Genomic DNA, 27,248 nt, shown 5'->3' with positions numbered 1-27,248 from the left:
CATCACAACCCCAAACTTTAAGAAACGACAACTTTGGTTTGTTGCCAAACAACAGTTCATATTGTGTCGTCTCAACAGACTTAGATGGTGCCCCTTTTTAACGTGAATGCAACTGTCTTTAATGCATGACCCCAAAAACGATAGTGGTAAATCGGTAAGAAACATCATAGATCGCACCATATCTAATAAAGTATGGTTACGATGTTCGGACACACCATTACAGTGTGGTGTTCCAGGTGGCGTGAGTGGTGAAACTATTTCACATTTATTTAACTGAAGGCCAAACTCATAACTCAAATATTCTCTTCTCCGATTAGATCATAGAAACTTTATTTTCTTGTTACGATGATTTTCCACTTCACTCTGAAATTCTTTGAACTTTTCAAATGTTTCAGATTTATGTTTCATCTTTTGGCTTCAATATTATGAATATGTGTATCACTACGATCGAAATCCAACAAACCATTTTCGTTGGTGTGTATGACCATAGAAGGTTTTATTCATGTAAACAGAACAACAATTGTTCTCTAACTTAAATGAATAACCGTATTGAAATAAACATTATCAAATCATATTCATGATCAACGCAAACACCAAATAACACTTATTTAGTTTCAACACTAATTCCAAAAGTATAGGGAGAGTGCGATGATGATCATATCAATCTTGGAACTACTTCCAACACACATCGTCACCTCGACTTTTACTAGTTTCTGTTTATTCTGCAACTCCCGTTTCGAGTTACTACTCTTAGTAACTGAACCAGTATCAAATGCCGAGGGGTTGCTATAAACACTAGTAAAGTACACATCAATAACATGTATATCCAATATACCTTTCTTCACTTTGCCATCCTTCTTATCCACCAATTACTTGGGGTAGTTCCGCTTCTAGTGACCAGTCCCTTTGCAGTAGAAGCACTCAGTCTCAGGCTTAGGTCCAGACTTGGGCTTCTTCACTTGAGCAGCAACTTGCTTGCCGTTCTTCTTGAAGTTCCCCTTCTTCCCTTTGCCCTTTTCTTGAAACTAGTGGTCTTGTTAACCATCAACACTTGATGTTTTTCTTGATTTCTACCTTCGTCGATTTCAGCATCACGAAGAGCTTGGGAATTACTTTCGTCATCCCTTGCATATTATAGTTCATCACGAAGTTCTACTAACTTGGTGATGGTGACTAGAGAATTCTGTCAATTACTATTTTATCTGGAAGATTAACTCCCACTTGATTCAAGCGATTGTAGTACCCAGACAATCTGAGCACATGCTCACTGCTTGAGCGATTCTCCTCCATCTTTTAGCTATAGAACTTTGGAGACTTCATATCTCTCAACTCGGGTATTTGCTTGAAATATTAACTTCAACTTCTTGGAACATCTCATATGGTCCATGACGTTCAAAACGTCTTTGAAGTCCCGATTCTAAGCCGTTAAGCATGGAGCACTAAACTATCAAGTAGTCATCATATTGAGCTAGCCAAACGTTCGTAACGTCTGCATCTGCTCCTGCAATAGGTGTGCATCAAGGTCATAATTCTTCTGTGCAGCAATGAGGATAAACCTCAGATCACGGATCCAATCCGCATCATTGCTACTAACATCTTTCAACTTAGTTTTCTCTAGGAACATATCAAAATAAACACAGGGAAGCAACAATGCGAGCTATTGATCTACAACATAATTTGCAAAATACTATCAAGACTAAGTTCATGATAAATTTAAGTTCAATTTAATCATATTACTTAAGAACTCCCACTTAGATAGACATCCCTCTAATCCTGTAAGTGATCACGTGATCCAAATCAACTAAACCATGTCCGATCATCACGTGAGATGGAGTAGATTCATTGGTGAACATCACTATGTTGATCATATCTACTATATGATTCACGCTCGACCTTTCAGTCTCCGTGTTCCGAGGCCACATCTGTATATGCTTGGCTCGTCAAGTATAACCTGAGTATTCCGCGTGTGCAACTGTTTTGCACCCGTTGTATTTGAACGTAGAGCCTATCACACCCGATCATCACGTGGTGTCTCAGCACGAAGAACTTTCGCAACGGTGCATAATCAGGGAGAATACTTCTTGATAATTAGTGAGAGATCATCTTAAAATGCTACCGTCAAACTAAGCAAAATAAGATGTATAAAAGATAAACATCATATGCAATCAAAATATGTGACATGATATGGCCATCATCATCTTGCGCCTTTGATCTCCATCTCCAAAGTACTGTCATGATCTCTATCGTCACCGGCATCACACCATGATCTCCATCATCTTGATCTATATCAATGTGTATCGTCACCGGCATCACACCATGATCTCCATCATCTTGATCTATATCAATGTGTCGTCACACGGCCGTCTCGCCAACTATTGCTCTTGCAACTATTGCTATCGCATAGTGATAAAGTAAAGCAATTATTTGGCGCTTGCATCTTATGCAATAAAGAGACAACCATAAGGCTTTTGCCAGTTGCCGATAACTTCAACAAAACATGATCATCTCATACAACCACTTATATCTCATCATGTCTTGACCATATCACATCACAACATGCCCTGCAAAAACAAGTTAGACGTCCTCTATTTTGTTGTTGCAAGTTTTACGTGGCTGCTACGGGCTTAGCAAGAACCGTTCTTACCTACGCATCAAAAACCACAACGATAGTTTGTCAAGTTGGTGTTGTTTTAACCTTCGCAAGGACCGAGCGTAGCCACACTCTGTTCTACTAAAGTTGGAGAAACTGACACCCGCCAGCCACCTGTGTGCAAAGCACGTCGGTAGAACCAGTCTCGCGTAAGCGTACGTGTAATGTCGGTCCGGGCCGCTTCATCCAACAATACCGCTGAACCAAAGTATGACATGCTGGTAAGCAGTATGACTTATATCGCCCACAACTCACTTGTGTTCTACTCGTGCATATAACATCAACACATAAAACCTAGGCTCGGATGCCACTATTGGGGAACACAGTAATTTCAAAAATTTCCTACGCACACGCAAGATCATGGTGATGCATAGCAACGAGAGGGGAGAGTGTAGTCTACATACCCTCGTAGACCGACAGCGTAAGCGTTATGACAACGCGGTTGATGTAGTCGTACGTCTTCACGGCCCGACCGATCAAGCACCGAAACTACGTCACCTCCGAGTTCTAGCACACGTTCAGCTCGATGACGATCCCCGGACTCCGATCCAGCAAAGTGTCGGGGAAGAGTTCCGTCAGCACAACGACATGGTGACGATCTTGATGTTCTACCATCGCAGGGCTTCGCCTAAGCACTGCTACAATATTATCGAGGAGTATGGTGGAGGGGGGCACCGCACACGGCTAAAAGAACGATCACGAAGATCAACTTGTGTGTCTATGGGGTGCCCCCTGCCCCGTATAGAAAGGAGTGGAGGAGGGGAGGGCCGGCCCTCTCTATGGCGCGCCCTAGGGAAGTCCTACTTGTTGGAAATATGCCCTAGAGGCAATAATAAAAGGATTATTATTATATTTCCTTGTTCATGATAATGGTCTTTTATTCATGCTATAATTGTGTTATCTGGAAATCGTAATACATGTGTGAATACATAGACACCAACATGTCCCTAGTAAGCCTCTAGTTGACTAGCTCGTTGATCAATAGATAGTCATGGTTTCCTGACTATGGACATTGGATGTCAATGATAACGAGATCACATCATTAGGAGAATGATGTGATGGACAAGACCCAATCCTAAACTTAGCACAAGATCGTATAGTTCGTTTGCTAGAGTTTTTCCAATGTCAAGTATCTTTTCCTTAGACCATGAGATCGTGTAACTCCCGAATGCCGTAGGAGTGCTTTGGGTGTACCAAACGTCACAACGTAACTGGGTGACTATAAAGGTGTACTACGGGTATCTCCGAAAGTGTCTGTTGGGTTGACACGGATCAAGACTGGGATTTGTCACTCCGTATAATGGAGAGGTATCTCTGGGCCCACTCGGTAATGCATCATCATAATGAGCTCAAAGTGACCAAGTGTCTGGTCACAGGATCATGCATTATGGTACGAGTAAAGTGACTTGCCGGTAACGAGATTGAACGAGGTATTGGGATACCGACGATCGAATCTCGGGCAAGTAATGTACCGATTGACAAAGGGAATTGTATACGGGGTTGCTTGAATCCTCGACATCGTGGTTCATCCGATGAGATCATCGAGGAGCATGTGGGAGCCAACATGGGTATCCAGATCCCGCTGTTGGTTATTGACCGGAGAGCCATCTCGGTCATGTCTACATGTCTCCCGAACCCGTAGGGTCTACACACTTAAGGTTCGGTGACGCTAGGGTTGTAGAGATATAATATGCAGTAACCCGAAAGTTGTTCGGAGTCCCAGATGAGATCCCGGACGTCACGAGGAGTTCCGGAATGGTCCGGAGGTGAAGAATTATATATAGGAAGTGCAGTTTCGGCCATCGGGAGAGTTTCGGGGGTCACCGGTATTGTACCGGGACCACCGGAAGGGTCCCGGGGGTCCACCGGGTGGGGCCACCCATCCCGGAGGGCCTCATGGGCCAAAGTGGGGAGGGGAACCAGCCCATAGTGGGCTTGTGCGCCCCCCTTGGCCCACCCCATGCGCCTAGGGTTGGGAACCCTAGGGTGGGGGGCGCCCCACCTGGCTTGGGGGGCACTCCACCCCTTGGCGGCCGCCCCCCCTAGGAGATCCCATCTCCTAGGGCCGGTGCCCCATCTAGGGGGCCTATATGAAGGGGGGAGGGAGGGGCAGCCGCACGCTTGAGTCTTGGCGCCTCCCTTTCCCCTGCTACACCTCTCCCTCTCGTAGTAGAACGGCGAAGCCCTGCTGCGGTGACCCCTGCATCCATCACCACGTCGTCGTGCTGCTGGATTTTCATCAACCTCTCCTCCCCCCTTGCTAGATCAAGAAGGAGGAGACGTCACGCTGACCGTATGTATGTTGAACGCGGAGGTGCCGTCCGTTCGGCGCTGGGATCTCCGGTGATTTGGATCCCGTCGAGTATGACTTCCTCATCCCCGTTCTTTGAACGCTTCCACGCGTGATCTACAAAGGTATGTAGATGCAATCCGATCACTCGTTGCTAGATGAACTCATAGATGGATCTTGGTGAAACCGTAGGAAAATTTTGTTTTCTGCAACGTTCCCCAACCGTGGCATCATGAGCTAGGTCTATGCGTAGTTCTTTTTGCACGAGTAGAACATAATTTGTTGTGGGCGTAGATGTTGTCAACTTTCTTGCCGCTACTAGTCTTATTTTGCTTCAACGGTATTGTGGGATGAAGAGGCCCGGACCAACCTTACACGTACGCTTACGTGAGACCGGTTCCACCGACTGACATGCACTAGTTGCATAAGGTGGATGGCGGGTGTCTGTCTCTCCCACTTTAGTTGGAGCGGATTCGATGAAAAGGGTCCTTATGAAGGGTAAATAGAAGTTGACAAATCACGTTGTGGCTTTCCCGTAGGTAAGAAAACGTTCTTGCTAGAACCCTATTGCAGCCACGTAAAACTTGCAACAACAATTAGAGGACGTCTAACTTGTTTTTGCAGCAAGTGTTTTGTGATGTGATATGGCCAAAGTTGTGATGAATGATGAATGATATATATGTGATGTATGAGATGTTCATGCTATTGTAATAGGAACTAGCAGGGTAACCCGCGCATTTGCGCGACTAGATTTGCTATATACTTTATGTTTTGTTGTCTTGTCCTTCCACTTTTATTTCATATATCATTTTTAGCACCTGTGAACCTTAATATCTTGATAAAACGTGATTGAACTTTGGTACACCTTTTCTCATTATTTTTTATCAAGTGTTAGAAAATGGTGAAGTACCAAAAATTACATTGTGTATGTCCCATAATGAAATAGTTAGCCTGTTCTCTAGCTTTTTTATTTTTAACTCATCTCTAGATATTTTATCACTTATATTATTTTAGGGGTTTCAGAGAAAATGTAAGATTGTTGTCCATTCTTTCCTCTGCCTTGTGTTTGACCATATAGTAGTTAGTCTTTCATATTAATCTCGTGCCATAATTAATCCGTTTTTGTTTGATGCATTATCTTAAAATATCTATCTCACTTTTGAACCTCGATCAACGCAATTATTGGCTAATTGTATCAAAACTGGTGAAATGTTCTCTCACTCGAGGTCATCATAACTTGTTACTTTCTGATCGCATGCACAATATTGCGTTCTCAGTATCTTGCCTAGTGGCCAAATGACATCTTATTTATTTTGTTTCCATAACAGAAATGATATATCAAAAGTTATAGGTATAGAAGAAGATTTTAGCCGAAATGTGTGGTTTGAGGAAACACAATCCGACTTAGGTAGAAATCTTCGTATTAAGTATACTATTGTTTGCAAAAAAAACTGATTTCTATGTTTATAGAAGTGACGTTGTTTGTCCACAACATAAAAGATTTATGTACGTACTATGTTTTTCTATAAACTCATATTCTTGACCGGCCATGATCATATGCATGTACAGAAATTTTATCTTAAGCTCAAAGTTTTTTTCTTTTATTCTTATTGATTGGACCATCTTTGCATGTGCCTCTCTTACAGGCCCGTCCACATATATACTTTGCTTGGTTGTGGCTGGCGACTCTTCTTAACACTCAGTTAACCTTTGTTTTTGGTTTTTGCCAGGTTTTTGTTGTCTTCCTATTATCGGTTGACCTTGCTCAGTCTCATCCCTATATACCTCATGCAATATTATTGTCCATATATGCTTCATGCAAAAGTATTGTCTAACAAAAGGGATTTTTTGCACATGTACATATTCATGCTTCAAGCACATGCAAATTTGCAGAAAAAGAACAGCTTTTGTCCTAGAATTATTTTTGAATTCCCTTGAAAACAACCTTGTATAACCATGAAGATTTTTTTTAAACATCATACAAATCTCTTTGTTTATCACGGGGAATTACACGCAAACAAAAATCAAAGTGTTGGCACTAAAAACATGTATTACCTGGGAGCTCATCCACGTTTTTGATATTTATTCACTATGGATAGGCAGAAGAAAAGCTAGTGACACCTGGCTCACAAAAAGGTTAAGCACTTACGATGCCCGGCATGTGGTGTAAGCTGCAATATATACACCATTGTTACTTGCTCCTCGTTAGCGTCGAATCAGCTATTGCTCCGGCCGGATGCCATTGCTGTCCTAGCTGGAAGCCCGCAATCCCTTGGAGTCGGCGGCGCTGTGGCAGAAACCTGGGCTTCTGGCCGGGCGGCAGCTCCACGGCAACAATGACTGAATGACACCAAGTCCACTGAATACAGTCCGCCAGTGTCGAGCCTCATGCAAGACGACGGTTAGATAGTTATTGCATGGCAGCATGGGCGATGGCACCGATATCAGCCTCCGGCAGGGTGTTGTCTGCTTGTCGCGGAGGGCGAGGTGTGTCCGGGTCGCCGACCTTGCCTTCTCTCTCAACGGCGATCTTGCACTTCTTGATGAGGATTATGGCCTTCTTCCATAGTTCTCCCTTCTTTGTGGGCTTCGTTCTCCTTGCATTGCTTCCACCAGCTCAGCGGCATCTTGATGAGGGGGAGCTTCCGCTGCGACCTTGATCCCGGCAGCGCCACCAGCCCCGATGGAATCGTGGTAGCGCTTCGCGGTGTTGGAGCCGTGCCGCGGCAACTCGTGTATTTGGCAGGTAAAAGACTTCCCTGCCTCATTGCTTTCCATCACACATGGACGTAGAAACCCTTCTTTTCCTTCTATTCTAGTACTATTCAACATCTCTTTCTGTTACAAACATGTATACGTGTCCATTAGAGTTTTTTTTTTTGCATTTATTTGTCCGCTAGACATACATGTAGAGCCATTATTGATTGTAGTTCTTTGGCAGGAAAAATACTTTCCTGTCTTACCGTAGTAATATGCTTTTCGGTTTAAGCTCAAGCTTTCCATCACATGGACGACGTGGAAACCCCCTTTTTTCCTTCTATTCTACTATTCCAACTCTTCCTGTTTTTCTTAGGAAACGAACTCTTTCTGTTACAACATGTGTACGTGTCCTTCAGTTTTTTTTTAAGATCGATCTATCCCTTAGAGTTGTACGTGTAGAGACATAATGACACGTGACCGTAGTTTTGCGTAACATCTATAACTTTTAAATCTCGGCCATTGCCATAAAAATCAACGATGTATAAATTTTTAACCTATGTGGAATAACATGGTGGCTTGTTTTACTTATGTCTTAATAATATAATAGATCACGACTTGCATGTCGATGAGTATGACAACCGGCAGGAGCCATAGGAGTTGTCTTTATTTTTTTGTATGACCCGCGTGTCATTGAGAAACACCATGTAAATTACTTTACTTTATTGCTAAACGTGTTAGCCATAGTAGTAGAAGTAATAGTTGGCGAGAAACTTCATGGAGACACGATGATGAAGATCATGATGATGGAGATCATGGTGTCATGCCGGTGACAAGATGATCATGGAGCCCCAAGATGGAGATCAAAGGAGCTATGTGATATTAGCCATATCATGTCACTATTATTATTTGATTGCATGTGATGTTTATCATGTTTTTTCATCTTGTTTACTTAGAACGACGGTAGTAAATAAGATGATCCCTCATAATAATTTCAAGAAAGTGTTCCCCCTAATTGTGCACCGTTGCGACAGTTCGTTGTTTCGAAGCACCACGTGATGATCGGGTGTGATAGATTCCAACATTCACATACAACGGGTGTAAGACAGATTTATACATGCAAACACTTAGGTTGACTTGACGAGCCTAGCATGTACAGACATGGCCTCGGAACACAGAAGACCGAAAAGTCGAGCATGAGTCGTATAGAAGATACGATCAACATGAAGATGTTCACCGATGTTGACTAGTCCGTCTCACGTGATGATCGGACACGGCCTAGTTAACTCGGATCATGTTATACTTAGATGACTGGAGGGATGTCTATCTGAGTGGGAGTTCATTGAATAATTTGATTTAGATGAACTTAATTATTATGAACTTAGTCTAAAATCTTTACAACATGTATTGTAGATCAAATGGCCAACGTTGTCCTCAACTTCAACGCGTTCCTAGAGAAAACCAAGCTGAAAGACGATGGCAGCAACTATACGGACTGGGTCCGGAACCTGAGGATCATCCTCATAGCTGCCAAGAAAGATTATTACCTATAAGCACCGCTAGGTGACGCATCTGTTCTCCCTGCAGAACAAGACGTTATGAACGCTTGGCAGACACGTACCGATGATTACTCCCTCGTTCAGTGCGGCATGCTTTACAGCTTAGAACCGGGACTCCAAAAGCGTTTTGAGAGACACGGAGCATATGAGATGTTCGAAGAGCTGAAAATGGTTTTTCAAGCTCATGCCCGGGTCGAGAGATATGAAGTCTCCGACAAGTTCTTCAGCTGTAAGATGGAGGAAAACAGTTCTGTCAGTGAGCACATACTCACTATGTCTGGGTTACATAACCGCTTGACTCAGCTGGGAGTTAATCTCCCGGATGATGCGGTCATTGACAGAATCCTTCAGTCGCTTCCACCAAGCTACAAGAGCTTTGTGATGAACTTCAATATGCAGGGGATGGAAAAGACCATTCCTGAAGTATTTGCAATGCTGGAATCAGCAGAGGTAGAAGTCGAAAAGGAACATCAAGTGTTGATGGTAAATAAAACCACTAACTTCAAGAAAGGCAAGGGTAAGAAGAACTTCAAGAAGGAGGGCAAGGGAGTTGCCGCGCCCGGCAAGCAAGCTGCCGGGAAGAAGCCAAAGAATGGACCCAAGCCCGAGACTGAGTGTTTTTATTGCAAGGGAAGTGGTCACTGGAAGCGAAACTGCCCCAAATACTTAGCGGACAAGAAGGCCGGCACCACGAAAGGTATATGTGATATACATATAATTGATGTGTACCTTACCAGTACTCGTAGTAGCTCTTGGGTATTTAATACCTGTGCGGTTGCTCACATTTGTAACTCAAAGCAGGAGCTGCGGAATAAGCGGAGACTCGCGAAGGACGAGGTGATGATGCGCGTCGGGAATGGTTCCAAGGTCGATGTGATCGCCGTCGGCACGCTACCTCTACATTTACCTACGGGATTAGTTTTGTACCTCAATAATTGTTATTTAGTGCTAAGTTTGAGCATGAACATTGTATCAGGATCTCGTTTAATACGAGATGGCTACTCATTTAAATCCGAGAATAATGGTTGTTCTATTTATATGAGGGATATGTTTTATGGTCATGCTCCGATGGTGAATGGTTTATTCTTAATGAATCTCGAGCGTAATGCTACACATATTCATAGTGTGAGTATCAAAAGATGTAAGGTTGATAATGATAGTCCCACATACTTGTGGCACTGCCGCCTTGGTCACATAGGTGTCAAACGCATGAAGAAGCTCCATGCAGATGGACTTTTAGAGTCTCTTGATTACGAATCATTTGACACATGCAAACCATGCCTCATGGGTAAAATGACCAAGAATCCGTTCTCAGGAACAATTGAGCGAGCAACCAACTTATTGGAAATCATACATACTGATGTGTGCGGTCCAATGAGTGTTGAGGCTCGCGGTGGTTATCGTTATGTTCTCACCCTCACTGATGACTTGAGTAGATATGGGTATGTCTACTTAATGAAACACAAGTCTGAGACCTTTGAAAGGTTCAAGGAATTTCAGAGTGAGGTTGAGAATCAACGTGACAGGAAAATCAAGTTCCTGCGATCAGATCGTGGAGGAGAATACTTGAGTCACGAATTTGGCACACACTTAAGAAAATATGGAATAGTTTCACAACTCACGCCGCCTGGAACACCTCAGCGTAATGGTGTATCCGAACGTCGTAATCGCACCCTATTAGATATGGTGCGATCTATGATGTCTCTTACCGATTTACCGCTATCTTTTTGGGGCTATGCTTTAGGGACTGCCGCATTCACTTTAAATAGGGCTCCGTCAAAATCCGTTGAGACGACACCGTATGAGTTATGGTTTGGGAAGAAACCTAAGCTGTCGTTTCTAAAAGTTTGGGGATGCGATGCTTATGTCAAGAAACTTCAACCTGAAAAGCTCGAACCCAAGTCGGAAAAATGCGTCTTCATAGGATACCCTAAAGAAACTATTGAGTATACATTCTACCTCAGATCCGAAGGCAAGTTCTTTGTTGCCAAGAATGGATCCTTTCTAGAGAAGGAGTTTCTCTCGAAAGAATTAAGTGGGAGGAAAGTAGAACTTGATGAAGTATTACCTCTTGAACCGGAAAATGGCGCAACTCAAGAAAATGTTCCTGAGGTGCCTGCACCGACTAGAGAGGAAGTTAATGATGATGATCATGAAACTTCAGATCAAGTAGCTACTGAACTTCGTAGGTCCACAAGGACACGTTCCGCACCAGAGTGGTACAGCAACCCTGTATTGGAAATCATGTTGTTAGACAACGGTGAACCTTCGAACTATGAAGAAGCGATGGCGGGCCCGGATTCCGACAAATGGCTGGAAGCCATGAAATCCGAGATAGGATCCATGTATGAAAACGAAGTATGGACTTTGACTGACTTGCCCGTTGAGCGGCAAGCCATAGAAAATAAATGGATCTTTTAGAAGAAGACAGACGCGGATGGTAATGTGACCATCTATAAAGCTCGGCTTGTCGCTAAGGGTTATCGACAAGTTCAAGGGGTTGACTATGATGAGACTTTCTCACCGGTAGCGAAGCTGAAGTCCGTCCGAATCATGTTAGCAATTACCGCATTCTATGATTATGAGATATGGCAAATGGACGTCAAAACAGCATTCCTTAATGGTTTCCTTAAGGAAGAATTGTATATGATGCAGCCGGAAGGTTTTGTCGATCCTAAGAATGCTGACAAGGTGTGCAAGCTCCAACGCTCGATTTATGGGCTGGTGCAAGCATCTCGGAGTTGGAACATTCGCTTTGATGAGACGATCAAAGCGTTTGGGTTTATGCAGACTTATGGATAAGCCTGCGTTTACAAGAAAGTGAGTGGGAGCTCTGTAGCATTTCTCATATTATATGTAAATGACATACTTTTGATGGGAAATGATATAGAGCTATTGGACAGCATTAAGGCCTACTTGAATAAGAGTTTTTCAATGAAGGACCTTGGAGAAGCTGCTTATATATTAGGCATCAAGATCTATAGAGATAGATCAAGACGCCTCATAGGTCTTTCACAAAGCACATACCTTGATAAGATATTGAAGAAGTTCAATATGGATCAGTCTAAGAAGGGGTTCTTGCCTGTGTTGCAAGGTGTGAAATTGAGCTCAGCTCAATGTCCGACCACGGCAGAAGATATAGAAGAGATGAGCTTCATCCCCTATGCCTCAGCCATAGGTTCTATTATGTATGCCATGCTGTGTACCAGACCTGATGTAAACCTTGCCGTAAGTTTGGTAGGTAGGTACCAAAGTAATCCCGGCAAGGAACACTGGACAGCGGTCAAGAATATCCTGAAGTACCTGAAAAGGACTAAGGAAATGTTTCTCGTTTATGGAGGTGACGAAGAGCTCGTCGTAAAGGGTTACGTCGACGCTAGCTTCGACACAGATCTGGATGACTCTAAGTCACAAACGGATACGTGCATATTTTGAATGGTGGAGCAGTAAGTTGGTGCAGTTGCAAGCAGAGCATTGTGGCGGGATCTACATGTGAAGCGGAGTACATGGCAGCCTCGGAGGCAGCGCATGAAGCAATTTGGGTGAAGGAGTTCATCACCGACCTAGGAGTCATACCCAATGCATCGGGGCCGATCAAACTCTTCTGTGACAACACTGGAGCTATAGCACTTGCCAAGGAGCCCAGGTTTCACAAGAAGACAAGGCACATCAAGCGTCGCTTCAACTCCATTCGTGAAAATGTTCAAGATGGAGACATAGATATTTGTAAAGTACATACGGACCTGAATGTAGCAGATCCGTTGACTAAACCTCTCCCTAGAGCAAAACATGATCAACACCAGAATTCCATGGGTGTTCGATTCATCACAATGTAACTAGATTATTGACTCTAGTGCAGGTGGGAGACTGTTGGAAATATGCCCTAGAGGCAATAATAAAAGGATCATTATTATATTTCCTTGTTCATGATAATTGTCTTTTATTCATGCTATAATTGTGTTATCCGGAAATCGTAATACATGTGTGAATACATAGACACCAACATGTCCCTAGTAAACTTCTAGTTGACTAGCTCGTTGATCAATAGATAGTCATGGTTTCCTGACTATGGACATTGGATGTCATTGATAACGAGATCACATCATTAGGAGAATGATGTGATGGACAAGACCCAATCCTAAACTTAGCACAAGATCGTATAGTTCGTTTGCTAGAGTTTTTCCAATGTCGAGTATCTTTTCCTTAGACCATGAGATCGTGTAACTCCCGGATGCCGTAGGAGTGCTTTGGGTGTACCAAACGTCACAACGTAACTGGGTGACTATAAAGGTATACTACGGGTATCTCCGAAAGTGTCTGTTGGGTTGACACGGATCAAGACTGGGATTTATCACTCCGTATAATGGAGAGGTATCTCTGGGCCAACTCGGTAATGCATCATCATAATGAGCTCAAAGTGACCAAGTGTCTGGTCACAGGATCATGCATTATGGTACGAGTAAAGTGACTTGCCAGTAACGAGATTGAACGAGGTATTGGGATACCGACGATCGAATCTCGGGCAAGTAACGTACCGATTGACAAAGGGAATTGTATAAGGGGTTGCTTGAATCCTCGACATCGTGGTTCATCCGATGAGATCATCGAGGAGCATGTGGGAGCCAACATGGGTATCCAGATCCCGCTGTTGGTTATTGACCGGAGAGCCATCTCGGTCATGTCTACATGTCTCCCGAACCCGTAGGGTCTACACACTTACGGTTCGGTGACGCTAGGGTTGTAGAGATATAATATGCAGTAACCCGAAAGTTGTTCGTAGTCCCGGATGAGATCCCGGACGTCACGAGGAGTTCCGGAATGGTCCAGAGGTGAAGAATTATATATAGGAAGTGCAGTTTCGGCCATCGGGAGAGTTTCGAGGGTCACCGGTATTGTACCGGGACCACCGAAATGGTCCCGGGGGTCCACCGGGTGGGGCCACCCATCCCGGAGGGCCCCATGGGCCAAAGTGGGGAGGGGAACCAGCCCATAGTGGGCTGGTGCGCCCCCTTGGCCCACCCCATGCGCGTAGGGTTGGGAACCCTAGGGTGGGTGGCGCCCCACCTGGCTTGGGGGCACTCCACCCCTTGGCCGCCCCCCCCTAGGAGATCCCATCTCCAAGGGCCGGCGCACCCCTTAGGGGGCCTATATAAAGGGGGGGAGGGAGGGGCAGCCGCACGCTTGAGTCTTGGAGCCTCCCTCTCCCCTGCTACACCTCTCCCTCTCGTAGTAGAACAGCGAAGCCCTGCTGCGGTGACCCCTGCATCCATCACCACGCCGTCGTGCTGCTGGATCTTCATCAACCTCTCCTCTCCCCTTGCTGGATCAAGAAGGAGGAGACGTCACGCTGACCGTATGTATGTTGAACGCGGAGGTGACGTCCGTTCGGGGCTAGGATCTCCGGTGATTTGGATCACGTCGAGTATGACTTCCTCATCCCCGTTCTTTGAACGCTTCCGCGCGTGATCTACAATGGTATGTAGATGCAATCCGATCACTCGTTGCTAGATGAACTCAAAGATGGATCTTGGTGAAACCGTAGGAAAATTTTGTTTTCTGCAACGTTCCCCAACACTACTCCCACCGGAAGTAGGATTCCCCCTTTCCTACTCCAACTAGAAGTCCTTCCATGTAGTAGGAGTAGGAGACAAGGAAGGGGAAGAGGGAAGAGAAGGAAGGAGGGGGCGCCGCCCCTCCCCTTAGTCCAATTCGGACTAGTCAATGGGGGGGCGCGCAGCCTGCCTCTCCCTCTCCGCTAAAGCCTAATAAGGCCCATATACTTCTTCCCCGGTATTCCCGTAACTCCCCGGTACTCCAAAAAATACCCGAACCACTCGGAACCTTTCCGATGTCCGAATATAGTCGTCCAATATATCGATCTTTACGTCTCAACCATTTCGAGACTCCTCGTCATGTCCCCGATCTCATCCGGGACTCCGAACTCTTTCGGTACATCAAAACTCATAAACTCATAATATAACTATCATCAAAACCTTAAGCGTGCGGACCCTACGGGTTCGAGAATAATGTAGACATGACCAAGACACGTCTCCGGTCAATAACCAATAGCGGAACCTGGATGCTCATATTGACTCCTACATATTCTTCGAAGATCTTTATCGGTCAGACCGCCTAACAACATACGTTGTTCCCTTTGTCATCGGTATGTTACTTGCCCGAGATTCGATCGTTGGTATCTCACTACCTAGTTCAATCTCGTTACCGGCAAGTCTCTTTACTCGTTCCATAATACATCATATCACAACTAACTCATTAGTTGCAACGCTTGCAAGCCTTATGTGATGTGCATTACCGAGAGGGCCCAGAGATACCTCTCCGACAATCGGAGTGACAAATCCTAATCTTGAAATACGCCAACCCAACATGTACCTTTGGAGACACCTGTAGAGCTCCTTTATAATCACACAGTTACGTTGTGATGTTTGGTAGCACATAAAGTGTTCCTCCGAGAAACGGGAGTTGCATAATCTCATAGTCATAGGGACATGTATAAGTCATGAAGAAAGCAATATCAACATACTAAACGATCGAGTGCTAAGCTAACGGAATGGGTCAAGTCAATCACATCATTCTCCTAATAATGTGATCCCGTTAATCAAATAACAACTCTTTGTCTATGGTTAGAAAACATATCCATCTTTGATTAACGAGCTAGTCAAGTAAAGGCATACTAGTGACACTATGTTTGTCTATGTATTCACACATGTATTATGTTTCCGGTTAATACAATTCTAGCATGAATAATAAACATTTATCATGAAATAAGAAAATAAATAATAACTTTATTATTGCCTCTAGGGCATATTTCCTTCACCACGGTCCTTTGGATTTCCCCTTGAACTTCCCTTGAGTTACGCCCAAGGCTTCTCCACGAGCAGCTGGCTCGGCTTTGCGCATCTGCTTCCGACTGGAGTTCCCTCCTTCGGTTTCGTGGGAGACTGTTTTGTGCTTGCCACTCCGGAGTCGGTCTTCTTCTTCACCATTGGCGTACTTGGTGGCAATCTCCATCATCCGAGTCAGAGTCATATCTCCTGTCCGACCGAATTTCAGATTCAACTCTCGATACTTAACGCCTTCTTTGAAGGCACAAATTGCTTGGTGATCTACCACATTCTCCACTGTGTGGTGCAACGTGATCCATCTCTGGATATAGTCCCTCAAAGTTTCATTCGGTTTCTGAACGCAACACTGTAATTCTGTCAACCCTGCTGGCTGCTTGCAAGTACCTTCAAATATTCTGACAAATATTCGAGCAAGATCTTCCCAACTATAAATACTACCAGGCGCTAACTGATTCAGCCACGCCCTGGCCGAGCCCTCTAGCATCAAAGGAAGGTGCTTCTTGGCCACTTCATCGTTGCCGCCACCGATCTGTACAGCCACTTGGTAATCCTCAAGCCAAGTGTCAGGCTTGGACTCACCAGTGAACTTACTGACTCCAGTCGCCAACCTGAAGTTGGGAGGAATCACCGCAACCCTGATGGCTCTGCTGAAGCACTCTGGGCCTGAGACATGCACTCTATTGCTGGTTGAAAAATCTTTGTCGGGGCCTTCTCTGTGAGCTCTGTTTCTGTCGACCAGACCCTGAACGAGAATAGATCTCGCATCAAAGCCCGGTTCCCTGGAGTCGACTGGAATCCTTCGCCCACCACTGTGAGGGCGTCTGTCATCCTGCTGCCGAGGAATGTATGATCCACTCCTTGGGAGAGGCAAGGGCCCTCAACGACGATCATCGTGATCGAGTCGGTGATCATACTACTCGCGGTTTTTGTACTGATCTCGTCGGTCTCCACGTCCCTCACGCCTAGGGGTGGAAAGTGGTAGCGGATAATCCAAAATATCCGATATTCGTATTCGAGAAAATGCCTATTCGTATCCGAAACATCCGCATCCGAACCAAAATAGAAATGAAAATTATCCGTATCCGAATTTACTAAACAAATAAAAAAATAAAATATGGTAGGAGATTTTGACACAAATATGGACATGGAAGTGGATATATCCGTATCCGAATAAGATTATGGGAGGCAATTTTTAAAATTCTAGGCCAAATATTCCAATTATCCAACATAAAAGCCAAATAAGTGGTCAAATTTTACTCTTTATATGATTAAACTTATAAATTATTATGCATTACAATAGTATTTATTCATAAACCTATTTATCATTGACTTATTGTATGTCACAAGTTGATTATTTTAGGTCACATAACTATCGACTAATTTACTTAAGCAATATGTTGATATTATTCGTATCCGTTCCGAATCAAGAAAATATCCGATACGTATCCGTATTCGAATAATATCCGAGCCGCATCCGTATCCGATAACATCCGTATTCGGATTCGTATTCGTTTTGAAAATATGAAAATGAAAGTGGTAAGAGCACTATCCGATCCGCATCCGATCCGTTTCCACCCCTGCTCACGCCTCGAGGGTGATCTTGGGCGGTGAGCCGACTGGACTGTGTATGCAACCACGGATCTGCTGTGAATCCTATTCCGCGACTGAGATACTACTGTATTCTGCTCTTCCGCGGCTCGGAACAAGGCCCGGATCTGCACCAAACCTCGACCAGCTTTTGACTGGGAAGGTTGAATTGACTCTGCTATTCGGGCCGCAGCTGCGAGATTCTGGATTGGAGTTCGGTATACCTGAGTTAGGGGTGGAAAAAGTTGACGTCAACTGGATTCGGGAGCACGCTGCCGAGCACGCTCGTCGAGTGCGCGCTGGGGGTTCTCCAGTCAAGTACTCTCAACCAAGTTGGCCAGGCGCGCCTCCTCCAAGGCCTGGGTCTCAGGAGTTTCTCCAACGATAGGAGTGTGAAGTGCATCCATGTTCCGGCGGCGAAGTTCCTCCCTCCTCTGTGAAGAGAGGGGTTCGGGTCGGTACTCTTCGTGGACACGCGACGGATCACCGCCACCATCGCCTCCGTCCTCACGGGTGAAGCCAGGAGGACTATGTGGTCCATTGACCATAAAAACTTCCGCCGCGGGGTCGCTGCTGTCGCACTCGGATGCAGTCTCTACGGAGCCAGTCAAACAGGCCGTAGAGAGTTACGTCGGGCTTGATTTCCGCGTCCTGTGGGTGGCCGATTGGTGAGCCACCGCGTGCCTCACCCACCGCTAAAGCCTCGACCGACCGGAACGTTTGCTCCGGCGGGCTGCAGGGAGGGAGGTCGGCACGGGAGCCAACCGATACTGAGTCGACGGTTGCCGTAGGAGGACGCCACGGACGCACGCGCGAAAGTGTGTTACCCCGCGGACGGGGAGCGCCTCGACGTCGAGTGGCGCTTCCTGGAGCCAAGCGGAGTCGTCGGCGATGAATACAAGCGCACCGAGACGGATCTCGTGGCCCTTGGCCAAGCCTCCGCCTGAAACCATGTCGATGGGGATCGGAAAAATCACAACTTCTCCAACAAGTCGCTAAGGCACCTGCCCCATGTTGGGCCAACTGTCGTGGTTCTAAGTCTGACAGTAGAATAGGAGGGTAGGGATGTAGAGGCAAGATCCTAGCTATGGAGGAGTTGCACACGCGAGGTTTACGAGTTCAGACCCTTCTCGGAGGAAGTAACAGCCCTACGTCTCGTAGCCCGGAGGCGGTCAATTGGATTATATGCGTGTGAGTTACAGGGGGTGCGGACCCTTGTCCCTGAGGAGGGGGGCGGCTTATATAGAGTATACCAGACCTCTCCTGCCCTCAGTTAGAAAGTGTTTAAGATACATAAAGATGGGAACGTTATTGGTAATGCCTGCAATAAAGATACATAATGACCATTAAAGCTATGACTTAATTCCCGACCGTTGCAGAGTGGAGTGGCTCTAGATCTTCTGGTAGTCAAGTGATTGTCCATATGGTCGAGTGTCTTCAAGACTGTCGAGTGAAATATAGCTTCATGGTCGAGTGGATGATGATTTTTCTTCGAATGCTTCTGGTTCTTTTAGAGATGTCCTTGGAAAGGGTATCTTGGACAGATCCATGACTCTACCCTAGATATATAGTTTCATCAGTATCCACTTGGTAACCACACTTATTCACATTTTTGCCTTCCGGGCACAGTTTCATGTCCCTTATGAAAACTTGAAAAGGTCGGGGCCTACTCCTTTTGTCCCGTGCCAGTGTGGCTGCATCATCAATATAATTAAATACCACGGCCGACGCCCCTTGAAAAATTCCATTATTGTCTCCACAAATGGCGCGGACTGCCCCTCAACCGCCAACTGGTTTTTTCTTTCCGACAAAAGACCAACTGCTAACAAGTGTGACGCCATACGCAGCAACTTGGAAGGCGAGCACTATGATAATGGGCCTTCACACATGACTTGAATGAGATGTTGATATGTACATCACAATATAAAATAGTAGCCCATACAATAATTACAAGAACTATAATTAATAAAAATGAAAGGGACGGATCTCCCCTCTGGTTGCCGACGATAATATCATATGGGGGAGATGAGAGAGACCGAAGACCGGCGTGAATTGGTTTAACAGCTAGGGTTGGGTGCAATTTAAAACAATTGTGTTTTGAAAAAAGTATGTACTAGCATAGAGATTAGAGAAGTACTCCACTATGCATTGGATGTGTACAACGATACTTTTCTAGTAGGGACGGCGACGTCGACTTGTGTCCGCCCTTTTCTTTTCTTTTCTTTTCTTTTCGCGGAGGAAGTCATGTTCTGCGAGATTTGGCTAGGGGTGGAGGCTTGAATGTGTTTGGTGAGAACATCCCTTCCCTGTCCTAAAAAAATCTTTACAGAAGTATGTACAAAATCGTCGGTACCATGAGCCCTCCGGCAGAACAGATCCCATAAATCCATCCCCTAAAACATTTAGAGATGAGCCATTCACGGACAACATCCTCGACAAATACGTCAAAATGTTTGACCGCCCCCAGCCACCGACATGATTCGTGCTTGCAGATTTCCACTGCTGGCCCGTGCCCGCTGACCCCGCGCTTGCGATGGCTAGCGCGCCGCCGCTCCTGGCCGAGGCCTAGGCTTCTCTTTGCCCCTGATCAACAAGCTCAATCGTCGCCTATCCCCGTGGTGGGCATTCATGATGTCTCACGGCAACCATTTGGCGTTCTGTCGTCACATGTTGTCCGCCATCCCTGTGCATACTCTCCCTGCCGTGGCTGTCAACCCTTCCATGCTCAAGCAAAGTAACAAGCTCATCCGCAACTTCCTCTGGTACGGTCGAAAAGACACCAGCAGCGGACATTGCCTTGTCAACTAGCTACAAGTGTGTTGGTCGATCTTGCTTGGGGGACTCGGGATCCCAGAACTCCATCGCTTGGGCATCTCCCTACATGTGCGCTGGCTCTGGATGCAAAGAATGGACTTGACGTGGCCATGGCAACACCTACACATCCCTCGGAGCCCCGAGGTGCAGGCTATCTTCTGGGCCTCCACGACTTGGCTGATCGTGGATGTACGTCCCTGCCGCTTTTGGGAGGATCATTGGATCAACTGGAAATCCATCTCTTAGCACGCACCCCTAGTCTACTTCAAGGTGCCCAAGCTGTTGCGCAAACCATGCTCTATTTGCGACTGCCTCACGCACCGCCCGTGGGTTGCCGACATCCATGGCGCCCTTACCACCGCGGCCGCCATCCAATACATCTCCCTCTGGCGACGGCTGAACCTCCTCAAGCTCTACGGTGAGCCGGACCGGCTCACATGGCGTTGGACTACCTCGGGTACATACCGCCGATCGGCTCGCCCGCCAAGGCCTCCACCACGAGCACAAATGCCTCTTCTGTGACCAAGAGCTAGAAACGATGCAACATACTCTGGTGGGATTCTCCTTCTCTCGCACGGCATGACACGAGATCCTCTCATGCTGCCGATCTACCGCTCGCTTGCTAGGCCACGACGAGGAATTCATCACCTAGCTACCCTCAAACATCAACGACGCCCCACGCCAACTTCGACAAGGCCTCTCTTCTTTGGCTATCCTCTCGGGTTGGTGGCTTTGGAAGCACCACAACAGATGCCTATTCGGCGGCGATCGTCCCTCCATCAGCTGCGTGGTCCATACCATCTAGGAGGAGGCATGGCCCTGGGCACGTGCCGGCGTCACAGGATTAGCACACATCATCCCCGAGACGTAGACCTCTGTAGATTGTGGGAGGCGCGCCCACTGCTCTCTCTCCGCGCCGACAGAGCTTAGTCATGTCATCCATGTGTACGGATTCATCTATGCTACACTTTTGGTCGCTATTAGTAACAAAAGCTCTGTATTTCCGCTCTATCTATCAATGCAAAGATACGTAAAGTTTTGGCGTATTCGCGAAAAAATACCCCTCCAGTTCAATTTGGGCGAGCCTCTTCATCCCCCTATTGCCAATAACAATCTTCACATCAATTTGTTAGTAAAAAAAATTGAGTAACCTTTTGTAGATGTAGTATTACTCTTACATATAATAGGGAGTTTGACCACAAATATAGAGTAGGACGTTTTGATGACCGGGCTCCATGGATCCCTTTATTTTTGAAAAAAATATCAAAATTTAAATTTTTCGGTTTAAAAAAATCTGGAAAATAACATGCAAGTATACAAGGATGAAATAGATATGTATGTAAAAGTTCAAGATGAAATACCTTAAACAGCTACCTGTATAAATAATACAAAATTCAGGAACTTTGAGTATGAATAGTATCATGTGCTGAAAAGCCTTTTTTACACAACCTTCATTTCAATGTATTTCGTTCTGAAAATTTACACACATGTACATTATTCCTCCATGTATAGCTGTCTATTTTTTTCTGAATTCTTTTAAACATAAAAGAAATGAATTTCGAATTTTGTAAATGAAGGCCTTCATGGAGCTCGGTCTCCAAAAGCAATTTTAGGAAAACTCACTGCTACGTACCAATGACCGCAAAGTCACGTTCCTTTTCCTTTTGAGGCACAGATTCGTTTTCTTTGATGAACACTTGAAAAAGGCCCAGACTTTTCCCATACGTACAGATACAAGTTCGACTGAGAATTTAATAGAGAGAAAACAACACGCGAAGTGACGGAACATCATCTTCCCGCGAAACAATGCATACTGGACGTATTAACAAGAAAATTAGTCAAGAACAACAAATCTGGATGAATCAATTAGCTTGATCCTTGGAAAGTCGTAGCAGCGCGGTGGAGGACGACTCGGAGGAAGCAGTGGTGTTGCCGGTGCTGACCGTAGAAGAGCGAACGCAACCGGAGCCGGAGCTGTCAACGGAGAAAGACCCGTACGGGACGGACGATGCAAGACTCGGCGCAGCCATGTACATGTGCTGCGGGAGCGCCGGCAGCCTCGCCTCGTCGGACTGCAGGGCATGCATGGCCTGCGCCATGTTAGGCCGCTCGCTCTGGTCCGGCTGGGCGCACCAGAGCCCGACGACCAGCACCCGCTCCATCCAGCGCTCGTCCGCCTCGTCGCCCCTCAGCCGCTCGTCCGCCGCGTCAAGGATGGCGTCCCTCCCGTACAGGCCCCACACCCAGCTGAGCAGCGTGAAGGATCTCTCCGCGGTCTCGATCACCGGCCGCCGGCCGGAGGCGATCTCCAGGAGGACGACGCCGAAGCTGTACACGTCCGACTCGGTGCTGGGCCGGCGCGTGTTGACGAACTCCGGGTCGATGTAGCCGACAGTTCCGAGCACGGCCTTGGTAGTTTGCATTAACCCGGCGCCGTGGTTGATGAGCCGGGCCAACCCGAAGTCCCCGAGCTTGGTGCTCAGCGACGAGTCGAGCATGATGTTGCTGGGCTTGATGTCGCCGTGGACGATGCACTGCTCCCACTCCCCGTGGAGGTAGCGCAGCGCCGATCCCAGGCCGACCATGATGCTGTACCTCTGTGGCCATGTCAGATACGTGCCGTCCTTGCTGTAGAGGTGCCTGTCTAGGCTGCTCTCGGCGACGAGCTCGTAGACAAGGAGGAGCCCCTTGCGGCTGTCACACCAACCCAACAATTGGACAAGGTTGCGATGCTTGAGTCTGCTGATGATCCTCACCTCTGCCTCAAACTCCTTCCTCCCCTGTGACGACGACTCTGCTGACAGCACCTTCACCGCCACCTCTCGACGGTCTTGGTCACCTCCGACGGCGCCTGCGAGTGTGAGTGTGAGGTGACCCCTGTAAACGCTCCCGAAGCCACCTCGCCCGAGCTTCTCCTCCTCCGCGAAGTTGTTTGTTGCGGCGACCAGCTCATGGTACACGTACCGTCTAGGGCCGCCGGCAGCCACACCTCTCTCGAGGTCAGCTCTGTCGTCACACTCTTCTTCGCTGTCCTCATTGTTTGCTCTTCTTCTTTTGTGTCGCCGCCATCCCAGCACAACCGCCGCACAGACCACCAAAAAAAGGAGAGGAACTAGTACGGATACAAGGATTGGTACCAACGTTTTGTGGTTGTTGCTGCTGGTGGTTGGAAAACTTGGAATCGGAAGAGGTTGAGCTTCCTTCTTTGATTCAAGCTGCAAAGTGGAACTGAATGACCATGACAGTATCTGGTGCACCTCGGTGATGTCGCCAGTCGCCGCAGAGAAGCCCACGGCGACCTCCTCTGGTAAGTACCTTCTCAGATCGACGGTCGCATTGACCTGGTACAAGGCATCGTCGATGAGGAGGTCAAGGGCCAGCATCTTGGAGTCATTCAGGTACTTGATGGTGGCTTCCATAACATGGAGCGACGTGAGGTTCTTGCCTTGTCTCGTCGTGCTCGTGGATGCCGTGGAGTTGACAGAGTTGATGTCGATGCCGACATGGTTCCCGTTGATATCTCCATATCGCGTGTTGAAGAAAGTGTCGAACTCAACGGCCACGATTCGACCGTCGCCTGTACCGTTAGTGTTGGTGAGGAGGAGGCCGAGGCTGCCGCCGTAGCTGTCCCGCGGGATCGCCGAAGGGAAATGGCCGAGGAAGAAGGCCATCCCATCGCCTGTGAGCGGCAGGCTGTCCTTGTCTGGAGTGATTTGGAAGGAGAAGGTGGTGGTGAAGCTAGCCATCTCGCCGGTTGCGTTGCTCCACAGCGGCACTTTGTGCGCGTAGGTCGCCCGGCCGACGCTGTCCTGAATACCCGCACTACGTGTATTTCTGGTCAGCTCGAGGGTCAATGGAGGCGTGCTGATGAATGCATCGCCGGTGACGGCGATGGATGAACCGGCGCTGGGATCGGAGAAGTTGAGGTTGAAGGAGAGCGAGAAGGCGCAGCTTGGCGCGTAGTAGAGGTATAGCAACACCAGGAAGACTAGGGTGGTAGGACTAGGACGCCGGCGAGAGGCCATTGCTTGGGCTTGGTGTTTGGGAAGGAGGCAAGCTTGTGCAACGGAGATGTGTAGCTCATCGACATTTCTAGTCGAGACCACAAGTGGAATATTGTCGCCGCACGCGAATTAGAGACCAAGTGGACAAGTTGAGTGGCCCGTGGGGCCAGGAAGTTTGAGATGGTCTCATGGATCTCAGGACGGGACGACTTGACCCAAGCGAGTTCTTTGTGTCTTTCTTTTGTTTTTGCGCTATGGGCCAAAAGGGGTAGGCCCCATTCACGTGCTATAGTTTTTCATTCCTGCACTTGGATGGACTAAAAAAAAGCTAGTACCTTTGGATTAGAATCCGACTTGTCTCCATCATGTAGCAACACAAGCGGTGCCTCAAAATGAATAAACAACTGCTACAAATGCGACACGGGCAGCAACTTGAAAGGATATCACAATGATTGATACCACTAGTTCGTGTTTGGTAGACTGCAGGCTGTGTGGGTACAAGAAAACCATGATTAGTTGCATGCAGGGAGGTCTGGCTCGCACGCGCATCAACTTTAAATCAACAGCACTGCTATGCAGACGACGGATTCATGCACGATTCAGACACGACAAGCACCTAGACCATTGGATTGCCTCATTTCCTTGATCTGTGTGGCTTCTAATCATGTCGTGCACAAATTGTCCATCAGCAGATTGTGTGTGCAGTCGTTTCATTAAATCAATCCAGAGCCTGGCTTGCTAGGAACGCTCAAATCGGTCGTTTTCAATGAATCAGTCTCAGTTTGACACAAAAATGGGGCACGACGTTTTGTCGGTGCAGGCGAAATCTTGATGGACATGATGGGAGACGAAAATCCCCTGGCACCAACGGCGGAGCCATGATTTCTGACATGGATGTGCGGAGTAAAAAAGATTGATACATAGCAATGTAAGAAATTAAAAAGTTCTAATAATAACAACAAAACTATAATTTTTTCTTTGTAGCAACGGTGTCCCCTCCTCGCAAATAACAACAACAACAGTGTCTCCAATAACTCAGTTACACTAGTTGTCTACCCGTGCAAATGCACGGGCTAGAGCTTATAATACTTATTTTGTGGAAAAGTGCATATAATACTTTACAAATTGAATTATTAATAACTCATGAAGTAACATATAGTTCAAAAAGAAAATTAGCGCGTTGAGCAGTACGCGGTATTCTCATGTATATTACTCAGCTTAACTATCTACGCAAGCAAAATTGTTTTCTTTTTACACATGGTACAGAAAATTTAGTTAGATTCTCTGTAATGTAGTACCACATTTACTGATGATAGTTTATAATAGAGATGAGAAGGTGTTTCTTTAGATCACCAGACCTTATCAGAATCTTATTGGAAGAACACATCCACATGGGAGCAAGCCTTATGATGGCATGATAAGATGATTTGCCAGACCGGTGGGATCTAGTTTCACACATTAATTGCTACATATGATGACATTTTGAGGTTACTATGGAACCAAATATAGTCCCTCCGTTTCTAAATATAAGTCTTTTTAGAGATTCCATTATAGAGACTACATTCGAATGTATATAGACGTCTTTTAGAGTATAGGTTCACTCATTTTGCTCCGTATGTAGTCTATAGTGGAATCTCTTAAAAGATTTATATTTAGGAACGGAGGGAATACAACCCAGGCAACATGATTCAGTTTGGCTTATGAATCCAAATGCTGACCTTTTTGAGTTTAGCATGAAATCTTAGTTTCACCTAACCAGCTGACATATGAACTAGCTATACATAATTACTTAGTATCAAGTATATTATTGATCTACTCTGTGAGTGGCTTCTTCTACTCTCACTTCCAATGACGCCTCTAGCCACTCATGTCGCGATTGTTGTGTCCTCTGGATCGGTTAGGGTTAAGGATTCACGGTGGTCTTTACCTTTTCCTTGGATCGATGAGCCCGATGGGGTGGCCATGGTGGATGGCGGCGGTGGTGATGGCAGATCATGGGCGAAGTGGTGGCGGTGCTTCCCATCAGCACTACACTAACCCTAGATTGATAGGGGATGTAGGTGGGATATACGGCGTTGCGACGAACAACGTGATACGAGCCGCCGGCCCCCACCTCTTTATATGTATAGTGCAAGTGACAGGGGCCCGTCACCCATAGTGGGTTGAGCGCTCCCGATCAGGGCGCAGATCTAAGGGCTCGGTGGGCCGTTGGGCCCACAGGGTGGAGATCATCCTAACATTCTCCCCCTTGATCTCAACTTTTACTTTTGACCTTATACTTTTATTTTACTCGTTTCACAATAGATTCTTTAACATGTTTCATCATCACAGCTCAATTGTCGATAGAATCAGACAGCCACAACGTACCTCTCTGTTTTGAAATAAATTCTTTAACCTTGGGCCCTTTTATTGTCCGGAAATGTTAGAATATACCATAAAACCCATGTCGACTGTGTGTTCTCCGAACACACTCGGCGGTAAGCCTTTAATAAGCAAATCTGCAAACACTTGTCTGTTGCTTTTATGCTTCACGCATTTCTACATAATTCCGGACTTTCTCCTTTACAACGCATAACACTGTGTCAGTGTGTTTGGCATCGACACTTGACTCACACTACTAGGAAAACGGCTATAGCTAATATGAACATTAATGACGCACCATGTATGTGGTGCGCCACTGCTATATAGCAGTGGCGCACCAGAATCAAGTGCGCCATTTCTATGTTTTTACTAATGGCGCACCACATGAGCAGTGCGCCATTGCTATTTTTTTGGTCCATACCC

The 27,248-nt window shown here is 46.3% G+C and overlaps 1 protein-coding gene across 1 annotated transcript; it reads right to left on the bottom strand.

Annotated features, from left to right (window-relative positions):
- Positions 1-22,096: 22,096 nt before the first annotated feature.
- LOC119327707 (L-type lectin-domain containing receptor kinase IX.1-like) lies at positions 22,097-24,504 on the bottom strand. The gene has a single exon (XM_037600811.1). The coding sequence runs from the start codon at positions 24,483-24,485 to the stop codon at positions 22,323-22,325; it is 2,163 nt and encodes a 720-aa protein (XP_037456708.1). The 5' UTR covers positions 24,486-24,504; the 3' UTR covers positions 22,097-22,322.
- Positions 24,505-27,248: the final 2,744 nt, after the last annotated feature.

This window comes from Triticum dicoccoides, chromosome 7A, assembly GCF_002162155.2.
Source record: "Triticum dicoccoides isolate Atlit2015 ecotype Zavitan chromosome 7A, WEW_v2.0, whole genome shotgun sequence".
NCBI lineage: Eukaryota > Viridiplantae > Streptophyta > Magnoliopsida > Poales > Poaceae > Triticum > Triticum dicoccoides.
The sequence above is the reverse complement of the archived record's forward strand: the minus strand, read 5'-3'. Positions and strand labels throughout refer to the sequence as shown.

What these genes read in the sequence shown, in the direction of transcription:
- LOC119327707 (XM_037600811.1), bottom strand. Translation starts at nt 24,485, where the DNA reads ATGGCCTCTCGCCGGCGTCCTAGTCCTACCACCCTAGTCTTCCTGGTG.